Source organism: Heliangelus exortis, chromosome 10 (assembly GCF_036169615.1).
Source record: "Heliangelus exortis chromosome 10, bHelExo1.hap1, whole genome shotgun sequence".
Classification (NCBI taxonomy): Eukaryota; Metazoa; Chordata; class Aves; order Apodiformes; family Trochilidae; genus Heliangelus; species Heliangelus exortis.
Genome location: NC_092431.1, coordinates 10,177,406 through 10,191,093, shown reverse-complemented (window position 1 = coordinate 10,191,093; position 13,688 = coordinate 10,177,406). Strand labels below are relative to the sequence as shown.

The 13,688-nt window shown below is 37.4% G+C and overlaps 1 protein-coding gene across 4 annotated transcripts in view; it reads left to right on the top strand.

The window, feature by feature from the left end:
- Positions 1-13,688, top strand: part of SORCS2 (sortilin related VPS10 domain containing receptor 2) — a 530,032-nt gene that overhangs the window by 175,576 nt on the left and 340,768 nt on the right. For all 4 annotated transcript variants that reach the window (XM_071753437.1, XM_071753435.1, XM_071753436.1 and 1 more), the window contains exon 2: positions 727-794. In XM_071753437.1, the coding sequence (XP_071609538.1) occupies positions 727-794 (68 nt within the window). The remainder of the gene's footprint in view (positions 1-726; positions 795-13,688) is intronic.

Below are 13,688 nucleotides of genomic sequence, written 5' to 3'. Positions count from 1 at the left end.
GCAGGAGATTTCATCTGGTGATCAGGAGCAGAGGAAGTGCCAGCTAACTAACAGCATGGTCCAAACTGCTGGAGACTGATGTTGACCCTGCATTAAAGAAAGCCAACAGCTGTGCAAGGAACATAGGTTCTTCCCATTCTACCTCTGTGAGGTTGCTATGGGAACATGAGTATAAGAACCACTAATATGGACTGGCAGCAAGTGAAGGAAATCTATTTTGAGTGAACTAAATATAAAACAGCATTCAGCTTGATACATCAGTCACGGACTAGTGCTTCATGGTTGTTTGACCAGTGAATCTGTTGAATGTTGAGTGAGTGAAAGTGTTACTTGCTGACTTTTCTCATAACTTGAAGGTGTTTTGCTGATGAAATTAGTTTTTGTATTTTGCTGGCTGTTGGAGACATAGATGAGTAGTTAACAGAGCATGGGCCTAATTCTTGATGGGAAAAAAGTGATACTTCTAAGAACAAAGAATGAAAGACATGAAAATTTCATATCTGATCTTGTAGGGAAGACCAGAGCTTATTTCCTTCTGAAAGGAAAAAAACCCAAACAAACCAGTTTAAAAGCAAAACTGTTAGGAGTTAAGAGTAAATTGAAATTCAGTTCAAATTTTTGGGAGCATCACATTTGTGTTCACCAGAATAATGCTGCAAACAATCTACTTCTCTTTCTTATATCACTTTACATATGTAAATATATTTACTCTTGTTTTCTTTTTAGGTGATCCTGATCCTTACCAAGTATTATCATACTGACATGGGGAAAGTGCTGGAGAGCTCTCTGTGGCGGTAAGTTCTCTGCTTTTCCTGTAACTTTCTCTGAATAGATTTGTCTCCTGTTTCCAAATTGCTACTGAATTGAGCTGGTAGCTGACTGATGCCAATAGAGCAAGATTACCCATATTTGCATTAACTTTTACTCTTATTTCTTTCTGAAATGAGCTGCAGTTCGCTAAGAAATACCTTGAAATTAGATTCAGTTGTAGAAACAATAACAGTATAAGGTTATTGATGCTGCCCTGGTGCTGCTTAAACAGATCCCATTTCTTTTCCTTCTTGTAGAAGTTTTGCTTCAAAGTTACTTAAAAACTTTGAAATAAATATTGTGTTGTGATATGTGTTGGGAGTTTTTTTGAGTCTTATGACATGTGGGAGCATGTAATAATTCAAATAAGATTTCTGAATTGAATTGGTGCTCACTTCTTTAGCATTTGTCAATTAGGATATTAATGTGCTTGTTGCCTGTGTGAGTGCAAATTGCATCCGCAGGTGGGTATCAGTGCAATACCAGGGGGAGGGGAAGCCTCTTTAATATCAGTCCAATGTCATAGAGCAAGATTGCTATTTTCCCATCACATTCTCTTCTCAGCTGTGTGTATTCTAAGCTTGCCTGTAGGAAACGTATTGCTATAATTTTGCTGTGCTCTTGGTGTGCTGCTATGTCTTGTTTTTTCAAAGTAAATTGTAAACAGGTGCCTAGTTTACAGAGGTTTAAGCACATGAAACACACGTGAACCTGTTTGGAGTTATCTTACTTAACTGTATCATTATTGAATGAGATCTCCTATCCAACGCATCTTCTGATGTGTTAATTTTGTTTTCTTAGATAGGGTTTGTGTTCTCTAATTTTCTGTGTATCTGTATAAATCTTCTGCCACAAATTTTTGCCAGACTCATTGGGTATATTTAAAAAGTGAAATCATTTCATTACTCTCAATAAATATATGATACCAATGTTTGCTACCACTTTGCGCTGGGTTATCCGCAGCAGAAGAAATATTCTTGAAATATTCTGCTATGATATCTAAGTCGTTGTTATAGATGTCAGCAGACTGATATGAGGAGTCTATGTGAATTTCTTGAGCAATGCATAAGGTGTAGATAATACCTTGTGGCTTAGGTACTTTTAAATTTCATACTCTTCCAAGAGTTTTTATGGGGACCTAGCCTTCATCTGAGTGAGCAAGAGACATTACAGAGACATTCCAAGAAAAGGAGAAGTCAAGAGAATAGGGAACAGGACATGCTGCATACTGGCCTTGGTAACTGTTTTGAAAGAGGCTGCATTGTCTTAAACAGGTGGGATTTCTCCTAGTGATGGCAAATCTACAATACCTTGTATCCATGCTAGTGGATGAGTAGTCCTGTCTGGCGAGAAGCAGTGGTCCTTGTGGCACAAGGGTATTTTTAAGTAAAAAAGAAGTCTCTAGTCTCAAAAAAAGAGGGTGTAAAGGAGGGAGAGTAGGATTAAATGGAGACTTCTTAGAATTGGCCAAGCTCTTTTTAGGGCTATTATGGTTCATTGGTAATAATTCTTTAAACTTACAAGATAGGAAATTAATTGCACATTTGTTTCTCTTTTAATTTTCGTCCAACATCTTGTGCAAAGACAGCTAATATAGTAATTTGGATACTCCCATAACTGCGTAAGCACACATTGTTTTCCTGTTATATGCCTCTGGTCTGTATGACATGTACAATATGTTTCAAGTTTTGCTATCCACGCTTCAGTTTAATCTACTACAGAAGTCTTTTAAACTTACTCAGTTGGACTCTTCAAAATAAACTCTCTGCTCTTTCAAATTAAACATAAAACAGGCTTCAGCTAAGGTTGCTTTCTTTTGAGAATATAAACACTTTAAAAAAGGTCATTCAGACCTTGCTGACAGCTGGTATAAAGATCTGGTGTGAGCTGCATTTAAATAAAACTGATGTTTGGGTGCATCATAGGGAAATCAGGCCCTTTTACTTGTAAGTAATAAATGTACCAGATGCTTTGGTTGTTTATAAAACTTGAATGGAAAAGCTAAAAAAACCCAAGTGCTTAAAATTTCCAGTTGGGCCAGGGGTGGCAGCTGATCCATCCCTAGATATGCTTTGGGCTCACCTCCTTCCTCTGCCCACAGCAACTCAGATGCAGCACATGTGGTTGTCAGGCTGCAGGAGTTATGAAGTGCCTGGATCTGGAGAAGCACAAATGAGACTAACTGGTGCAAAACCAGCAAATAGTTCTTCTTTCTGTTGAGATGTAGCTCATTATTTGTACTAAATAATCTAAAAATAAATACTGAAAAAAGCTGTCATGAAACTTCTGTGGTCGTCTCTGTCTAAAATGATTGGGTGTAACTCGGTGGAACTTTCTGTTTGCTGATGGAGCCCAGGTGTTGTTCTCACATTGACAGCCTGCCCAGAATGCACAATGTATATATTTTTAAACATTTTTTTGTTTTAATCTCTTTTGCATTCCTTTCATTTGCATCAGAACAAATATACAATAAAACAGGTGTGAGAAACGTTATGTGGTTTTGTGGGGGTTTTTTTTCAGCAGACAAAAACCACTAATCCTTGTGAGATTTCTGTGCTCTAATGGGAATGAATCTTGTCTGGTTATTTACTGAATTGGTCCAATGTTTTTCTTCTTGCCCAGATAGATCATATCAGACACTTGATATACTTTAAGTCGCTGAGTGAAAATAAACTTATTCCATAACCTGATAAATCCCCATGAGGTTCATTTTTTAATGTTGTTAATCTTCCACTCTTGTCTTGCCAATCAGTAATATTGCCCTAACTTGCACTTATAGGTTCTTTTGTTTCTTGAAACTATATCACTCTTTTCTTCTTCTAAAATATTTTTTCTCCCATCACTCAAAAGTACTGTTTTGCTTTTTTTTCCTTCCCTAATGGAACAGGGAATGATAAGGGAAGGGTGGCTCAGTGGTCCAGTGATGCTTATTTGCTCTTAGTCACCTTAGAGCTGCAGTCAGATTTTTAAGCGTAATGTAAAATGTTGAGGAAAACACCAGTCAGACATACAAAAAAAAGATTCTCCTTTTTTTTTTTTTTTTTTTTTTTTTTTTTTTTTTTTAGTGGATCTAGGTGGATCCTATACCTCTGCAGAGTGTTATTTTGTGCAAGTAATTTATGCTTACCCACATAGGTCAGGAGTCAGGATCGAGAGGCCTAAGTTTTAGTTACCTTGGAATAATTTCATTGTTGAATAAACATGGAAAAATGGTTGTGGAGAATGAAAATCTTAACTAGTTTTTACTAGTAGCAGCCATGTCTGGTTACACTGAGGTGGTGGAGACGTTAATCTGTATACACGTGCAGTTAGGAAACACTGGAGTGTGCCTCTCTAGCCAGCTATTTCTGATACTTTGCTAATTTATTTATTAATTGTTAAGGTTGGGGTAATTTGTATAGTTATTTGACTCAAAATGAAGTAGGTAAATAAAAGAGGTTATATTGGTTGCCTCTTGAATATAAACTAAAATAACATATTGAGAAGTAAAGAGTTGTTTTCAGGTTTATTTTTAGAGTTTCTAAACTGCAGCATGTATTGGGAATGCAAGTTGATTGTTGTGTTAGGTTTCATTAGCATAATGAAAAAATCAATGTTGTGACTAAAACTAAAAATTCAGATACTAAAATTATCTTCACAAATCCTGCATGTATTGAAGATACTTTACATACTGTTACTGTCTGAGTCCACACATATCTTTATCCAATACATATACAGTATGAAGGACCTGAATGAAATTGACCATTTAGGATAATAGATACTTGAATATGTGTTTTCATATGCTTTATGGATCAGTTTGTGCTTAAAGATATAGATGAACATATTTTACAATCTCAGGTGCCTGCTTTCATGCCTGCAGCTTTAGATGTATGTACTTGAATCTTAAAACCAAATATTTAACCTTGAGTTGGTAGCCACTAAAATTAATGCTATTACTTACCTGTAGACTGGGCTTAATGTATCTTAATAAGGTATCCTGGAAATATATATAGTAATATGTAATGGTTGTTGTTATTATAATCATTATTAAATTTTATACATGGGACACCTGAGATGGTAAGTGACTTCTGGACATTATGACGTGACTCAGCACTGTATGGCTGTGGCATTGTCTTCCAATCCTGTCCTTAGACTGGCTCAGAGTCCCATTTCTGGTATGTGTGCAGCCTTCCCCTTCTTAGATTTATCTAAGCAGTTCATAATAGGTGCTGCTCGTGGTTGCTCGTGAAGTTTTGATTGTATGTTATCAAGCTGTAATGATATGGTAGTGCTAAATTGACTTGCCGTGTAATTGCCATTGTTCCCAATGGCATCACCATGTTGTTATTGCTTTTTTTACATTAAAAAAAATGGCATTTTTTAAATATTATCTGTACTGTTAACTCATGCCAGCATTGCATGCTGATGCAGAGGTGTCGGCATATTTTGTCCCTTGTTGTCAACCATGAACTGCTGAATGAAGAAACAGACTTTTCTACCTGCTTAAATTATGGTTCACTCTCCCAGCTGAACATACTCAGACTCCTTGCTCCAAACGCAGCCCAAAGAGGAGGAGGAGTAGCAGTGCTGTGTGAAGAAGCTGCAAGTCTGTGTCAGTGGCTGGGCAGGTGGAGATGAGACCAACTAGGTGAGCCTCACTAACAACATGGGACATGGCAAATCTCAGGGAGTCAGGAAAATCCTCCCTTTGGTGGCACAGCTGTATCTGCCCCCACAAAAGGCCCCATCTTCAAAGCAAGACCCAGTTGTACAACTCCACTGGCCATCAGTAGTGATGCAGTGACTGCATAGTGCTTCGAGCATTTACAACACAGTGCATACAATAAAGTTAAAATCCAGATTACAAATAGAAGAGAATTCTTTTAAAGTAGATGCAGTGAACCGTATACCACTCAGAAAAGTAAAACTTTCTGGCCCTGTGTGGCTGACAGAGTACCAGAAAACAAATACGGACATTCGTTTCCAAACTCTTTGGACTTGTAGGTGAAAGTCATTTCACCTGTTTCCTGGAATTAATTTAAAAAGCAAACAACGAACCCCAAATATATATTCTGGTGCCCCAGTGAAATTTCTTCTTGGTATGAAGTGTTGCATAATTCAGCAATGGTATTCTGTAACAACTTGAACTTCCAGATGGTCTTATATTCTGGTTCTTTGAAACCTTTGAAAGGTGACTTTGTAGAAATAGCCCCAAGGGATGGAGTTATTGAGGCTGTGATTTCCATATCAAATTTCCCTCTTACTGAGTAAAAACAAAAAAAAGAAATGGTTTTCTAATTATTAGCTCAGTGAACTCAGCTTGGGATCTAATGTCTCACTGTGCTTTCTCTGGATAATGCATTATCCTGACTAATGCAGGTTCTGCGATCAAAATAGACTGCCCTCAATTATACCTGTGTAGCTCTTTTGTCCTCCTATTATATCCTTATTTACACCTGTCACACTGTGAGAAGATTTTGGACAGTACCCTTGAAAAGGCCATCCTAAAACTAGAGTTTTATTCCTCTTACTGGGCAACAGATTTTTGTGCTCTTTGATCTTATTTTCATATTCACCTAATAGCATTACAAAGATATTCATTATATTTGTGGCAATTTCTGTCTTGCTAGTACTCTAAAGTGCATCATTAAGAGTTGAATTATGCAGGAATGTCTCTGTTTTAAATTTTTCTAGGCATTTAAAATGAACTATAAATCCATATTTAGAAACTTAATGTAGGGGATTTCAGCCTATCAGCAATGTTTGATTAGGGATGTCAGATAAGGAAAATATAAAGACAAAAGGCAAATAGTAGACAAAGAAAATGAGCATGTCTTGACAAATCTTTGAATGTGCAAGATATTGTAGAGATGGCCGTTGATGTTTTAACAGGCAGTGGTATTGATTTAGAGATCTCAAGGGTGCTGATGCTGCAGTGTGCTTCTGTATTGTGTACTCTGGTGGGCACATGACCTGACAGAGTCTTTCGTAAGACCAAGACCTATCACATTGGCAATGACCTTGCTCTTACCTTGGTGCTGCACTCATCCTGTCACATGTTTTGGTGGTAGCTTTTTGTTTTCCAATAAAGGAATTAACTTAGGTTGTGTTTGTTCGGAATCGTTCTCTGAGTCGTGACCTGTTGACCCCTCTGAAGGAGATGTCTTTTAAATGGCTCTCCAGAGCACAGAACTTAGCTTAAGGAGGTCCTTGTATTTTACGGTTATGGTAATATTATTTAACAATATTTTTATGTCTAATATGTATGAAGGTCTGAACTGGAAAAATAAATAGCACAGGCAAGGACAAACTACCAGAGTCATGTTTGCTGAGCATGTTAAATGCCTCTTGGAGAATGTGGATTTTGTTACTTTGCACATTGATTTATTTATTTATTCATTCTTTAATACACTTTATGGAAAATGAATTAAATCATTTTGAGATATAGCTCATAATAAGTGAGTCAATTTATTAAGAAAGAATAACAATTTATTTTAAATGGCATAAGAATCCTCTCCCATTGTTTGACTAACTTGAACCTAAGTCATAGAATTTCTGAATGCTTTAGCTGAAACTGCTATCACAAACATTTTTTATAGGCACAGTTTGTGTGGGAACTGTACAACAGATTCCTTTTCTAAGTGGTTTTCTTTTGGCTGGGAATCACTGTAATAGAATAAGCAATCTTTCCTACCCAAACCCCCTCCAAGTTGGTGGCAGTAGGAAATTCCAGAAAGGCACTTTGCTGGTGTTTTCTCAGCTCTGTCATAGTATCTTACTCCCCAAGCCTCCCTAAATAAAATTATCATCTTTCTTGCTAGACTCAGCAGAAAGGCTTAAGATGAGGAGTAAAGAAACAATCTCCTTCTCTGAATTAGTCATCAGTTTTTGTAATTTTGTGTGTGTTGGTTTTGTTCTTCCTCCCAGCATAAAAGAGGGAAGCTTGCATTGGCACTGCCCACAGTCCACTTCTATATGATCAAACTGAGAGTTTCAGTCTCAGAGTTTTTATTGTGGCATGGTTCCTCTGTACTAAATTCATATAGAAACAGTTGAGCCATCAGTTTTTAGCAAATCGTAAGCATTTTGCTGCATTGTCATCCATTAACTCCCACTGTCAGCAGGCCAGCACAGCAGGGAGGTGCAGTGCCGATAACCTAGGGGCAGATGGAATGACACTGTATATATATTAAGAAATGTTTCTTTTGCCGCTCTGCAAAATGGAGTAAATAAGAAACTACAATCAAAACAGCTAGTTTCATTGGTAATCATGTTTTTATGATGATAAATGAGGTGTAAAAGCCTTAGTAGGACATTCTTGAAAACCAAAAGGGCGAAGTCATAGCTTAACAGAGCATCTGGTAAAGTACATATGACATTGCACTCAGAAACTAGTGATGCTGCTGGTTCCACCTTCAGCCTACTGTGTGAACTTGTTTGAAGAACCTACTGTGCTTTCCTTTGCTTAATTTTTGCCCAGTTTGTTTCTTTGGAATATAAGTACTAACTGTACAGACCTTCATCAGTGTATCCTTCATCAGTGCTGGGCTGTAATGCTGCATTAATATAAAGCAGCTGTAACATTTAGAGACGTTTAATGTTTGCTTCTAAATTTTTTGGATTGAGCCTCAAAAGGATAGGAGACCATCAGAGAGCTCTGGCATACCATGAGACCCATCCTGTAACACTTAACATGTACTTTCGCTACAAGCTGGTTAATGACTCAGCAGCTATTTTGGAACTGCTGGTTTGCACCCTCCCATTGCTTCTCTCAGTGTTAGCACCTTGTGTCACTGATGTTATGTGGCATGCCAGCAGCTTCACTTGCTTCTTCAGTATTTGTGATCTGCTCTATTGCATTCCCGGTGAACTGACTGCAAATTAATTTGGTTGTTGGTACTGAATGAATGAGCAGCTGCACAGTTAACTATGCAGAATAGTATAGAAAAATGTAGTGCTAATATTTTATGCTCTCATTATTCCTGCAGTATGGAAGATATTTTTTCAGTGTGAATTTATCAAAGGCAATATTTCCCACGTAACATTTATTATGAACTTTGTATAGTTAGACAGCTTTTTCTGCTTTACATATAATTTATTTATAATGAACTTTGTATTGTTAGACAGCTTTTTCTGCTTTACATTGTTAGGGATTGGGAAAACTAAAAAATCCATGCAGGTCAGTTTTTAAAATGTAAATACAGTATTATGTGCTGAAGAATTTAGGGATGTCATTAGTTTACAAAAATTAAAAGCATTTTACAGTAAAATTGAAATGTCTTTAAATGTTTTGAGTGATTTTGGTGTTCTGGAAGTTGAGAGTTTTCCTTCTCCCTGCAAGATAACAGAGTTGAACTCTGTTATTTTTTTTCATCTTAGTTCAGACTGCTTTTGCTAATGGGGAGGGTGCATCAGGATAATATTACTGCTACATGGTGAGAGGGCAGAGCTTTCTGTCAAAATGCAGAAGCTCACTCAGAGTGAAAATTCTAATGCCTCGTCTTTCTACTTGGCCTCAGGCAAATACGTGAATTTGTCTGTTTTCCAGTGGAACACATCCAAAAAGCATATTCAAATAAAATTAGAGGCAAACAAAGTTAATTATTTAAAGGTCAGAAAACTGTGTTACAAATATACTGCATAAAACATCCTAATCTTGTACCGATCACAGCATTACCTTAATTCATAGGTCATAGTTCAAGGAGATGTTGACTCCTTGCCTAAATATATCTCAGGTACAGTATCTTTTGATGTGCAATGGTATAAGGAATATGGAGTTGTTTTCCAAAAAAATCACATTGAAAACTGGATGAAAATCGCATTTGAAAAGGCACGTTAACATTTGTAAAGTACTTCAGTAAATGTGTATGAGTTAATATTTTTCTCCTGAGTTCCATTTTAAGTGGACGTTTTGGTTAATCAGGTCAGGCAAGTCCTTGTCCTGTCCATTCTGAAAATCTTCCAGAATGAAGACCCTCAGCTTTGCTGGGAGATCTCTGCTCAAGCCTTCTTGCTGTCACTGCAAAAAATTATGTTAACTGGATTTTCCCATCTTGCTACTTGTACTTGCCATCTATCTTTTCACTGTGTACGCTAGTCTTGTTTTATGTATACCCCCCCTTTTAGGTACTGGAAGAGTGAGATGAGATTCTGTTTTCCAGACTAAGCAAACACAGCTCTCTCAGCCATTCCTTATAAGTCATGTGCTCCAGTTCCCTCTCTGTTTTAGTGACCCTTTTATTTTATCCCATTTGTGGGAATGGGATAATCTGTCCTCTCAGAGTCCTTCTCTGCTGCTCTCTCCACATAAAACACCCTCTGCTTGGGTGTATGGCTTAGAATAGTTATCCTAATTATCTGAATATGAAAATAAGTGTGACAATTCCGAAATGCCAAAATTCTTAACAGTGGAAATTGACTTTAAAAAAAATTACCTCAATACCCAGGTCAATTCATTACCTCTTGAAAAAGATAACATTGATGTTGTTTGCATTGAATCTCTCAGTGAAAGAACAGTGGGGATAGCAGCATTAACTATTTGTCCTCACTTTTGTTCTGCAGTATGAATTCTTGATGGATTTTGATTTAGTTGCTGGTACATTATTTATGATGTCTCTTGGCTGCAGCTGCTATAGTCTGTGAACCAAAGCCAGCTGTATTGTTTCTAGTCATAGAACTGTAGTTTGCTGTGGAGCAACTCCCAGGTAATTAGGCAGGATATGCTGCAATTGATTGTAATGTAGGCTCTCCTAAATAAAACATTAATCAGACTGAATGACCGGTTAGAGTATTTTTTTTTCTTCTGAAGATTTGTCTGCCACGGGTAAACTTTATTGTGCCACAAACATTAGGAAAAATAATTTTTGCCAGGAAAAGGAGAATTATGCTAGGTTGTTTTATTTTTTAAATGATCCTTCGCTTAGGATAGCGTTCTTTTAAGTGTGAATATTGAAATGTGCAAAGCAGGATTTTTGAAGGCAAGAATTCATATACCAGTCCTAGGTTGTAGGTAAAGTCTAATTCAAAGAGTGGACATGAGACAACAGTTTTTACTACCTTTGATTTTACACAGTTTTAGACAATTTAGAGTCTACTTTAGCTTGGCCTATACTCTCATGCATGTAAATTCTTGATAGACAGGGTTTGAAGAGTCAAAGACACCTGATGATTTGGAGTAAAAACTGCTGATTAATTTAAAAAGTAATAATCAACTGAGAAGTCATAAGAGGCACAATTTGACAGATTTCTGGTCTCTTGGCATCTTCACATCAAAGATGGATTCTTATGATGAGCATGTGATGGATACAAGTTAACTGGAAACAATGAAGAGGAAATGGGATGAAATTCAGCATTAGCTATGAAAATTGGAATATACTATAACAGCCCCAAAAATCTATGAGAATCTAATGGATTGGATTTGCCTCAATTCTTGCACCAATATTGCAATATAGTCCTTGCCACAAGAACATGTAAGGTTGAGGATGGGGAAACAAAAGGGAGTCAAATTGTGTTTGTTCCATTTAAGGCTGTTCCCTTGAACAACCTATTTTTTGTTTTGTTTGGAGAGAAATTAAGGAATGGAAGATCAAAGTTTTCTCTTTTATGGCTCTGTCCTCTTTTGAATCTCTCTTTTCAGTCAATGCTTTTTGTGGAGTGGCTCTAGTCTGCTCTCCTACAGGTGAGGAAGGAAAGTGAATTACTGAGTGTTACATGTTACAAAGTGTTGAGATGACCTTGAAGTAGAACCTAAAACACAAGACAGTGACTCCCATTTTTCACTTTGCCCTATTGTGTGCTGCCTATTCAGTGCTCAACTTTCCTTTTCACCCTTTCTGTAAAATTCCCATGAGAAGCAGTCCCTATTGTTGCTGCCATGCTCACTCTAAGTTGGATTTTCCCATCAGAAAGTTACAGAATGACTGCTGTTGGAAAACACTCACTCTAGAATAAGTGACCTGAGTGGTGTCACCCTTCTGGATGGGACAATGCAATGATTTATCTTAACTGATGTAAAGGGTGCTAGTGCTTTTGGAAGGATTTGGGCTGTAATGATTAACAACAGATTTCAACTGCAGTTTGTACTAATTGTGGATTTTTTAGAGAAAACGTGGAGTGCTATGGAACTCGTAATCATCTATCATTCTTTTTCCCTCTTCTTTGTAGCCTCTGAGGAAGCATTATTTTTGATCACTCAAGTGTCCCTTCCACAGATGAGGTCCTGCAGCAGAGAAGGAGTTAAAATAGAGATCAACAGCAGAAATTTTCTCATCCAGACATTATACACAGAAATATTTTTTTTGCATCACAAAGCATTTTCATTTAGGCAGAAGTCAGGTGATGTTAGCTTGAAGTAGGAGGAAAGCAATGCCAGTTGTATGCAGGGTAAATTGTTCTCAGTGAAAAGTGTTGGTTTAAAAGGCCTTGACTTCCTCCATCCATCTGATGATGATTGTATTGTTTTGGACATTAAAGTGGAGAGAATTGATGTGTTAGAATAAAGTCTCATCTCATTGTTCTCAGCTTTTTGATCTACTCATTGCTCTGTTTCAGACAAGGATCTTTGCTGAGGCTCATCCCTATCGCCCATTCTGTCACTTTGGGTGGAAGGTTTTGAGGAGGCTCATTGGAGACCAGTTGGCTCTAGAGTAGATTCTTGGCTCTGGGTTTCCTGTGTTAGATGATGAATGACAGCAATGCCAGTGCTGTACAAGAGTCCTTCTCCCCCACCCATCCTTAACTCAGTCCTGCCCAGGCAGCTGAATGGCAGTGAGATAGCAGGTTGCAATAGTTTCTACCTGTTGCAGTTTGCTTACAACACCTAGCTTAGCTCCATATTGAAAGTAAGCATCTGGATCAGTCCACTTCTGCTTTAAGATAGGAGTATAAAAATACAAGTGTGAGAAATCTGATTGCTATTTGGTCAGCAGTAGGGTCAGACACTTGGCAGGGCATCTGCTGCTCTCATACTTTATTTTAAAACCAGCATGCAACTCACCCAGACTAAGGAACTGCTGAAATTAGACCATGCTGTGAAAGCATCTTGTAAGGCTCACCAGGGCATTATCAGTGCTCCCTTTGATGTAAATGGATTTTAATTTGATCAGTGTATTCGTTAATGGACTAAATAAATTAAAGCAGTATTTAAATTATTAATAGTCATAGGTAACCAACCTAAATTTCAGAGGGTGGCTGTTCAAAACTTCGTACTTGCATGGTGTTCCTTAAACTTTTTACAGCTGACTATTCAGAATGAGTTATCCAAAATTATTATCTTTGAAATTAAATGCTGAGATGTCCTTGAAAACACACAGTGGATAAACAAAGAAAATATGCTGTTCACCATGTTTTGTGCCTTAGTTACTGAGCACCCAAAATGCTTGAGATCTGGCAAGGATGACAACCATTTTGTTTATATAATAGAACAGGAAGTACCATCAAAAAGAATTTTAGAATTTGACCCATTAAACCCTAGTTATTTATCTGGGAACAAGAAATGTGGTATAGGGTGTAGAAAATTACATTGGTAAATGGTGGAAAATTGGGACCATAAAAAATGAATCAGAGTGGAGACCTCCATGGTTGTGTTTTCAGTAATTACAGCCATTGTGTAAACCACAGTTTTAAGTAGGGAGAAGAACAATATCTTGCTTTTTCTGCTCATGTTGCTGCAGGGGTGATACTGAAATATGTTGGACTCCTGTCTGTCCATTCAAGTACATAAAGAGAAGTTGAAGAGAGTCACAGGGAGCTTTTGAAAGCTGATGAAAATGGCCTGCTGTGAGATGTGCAGAGTTCAGTCTTTTAGTTTATCAAAACAAAGTTAAGGGCTCTTTAATCTAATGGTTAAGTTTACAAGAGGGCTTGATGTTTGCTCTGCTCAGCCCCAGTGACCCTGGCTG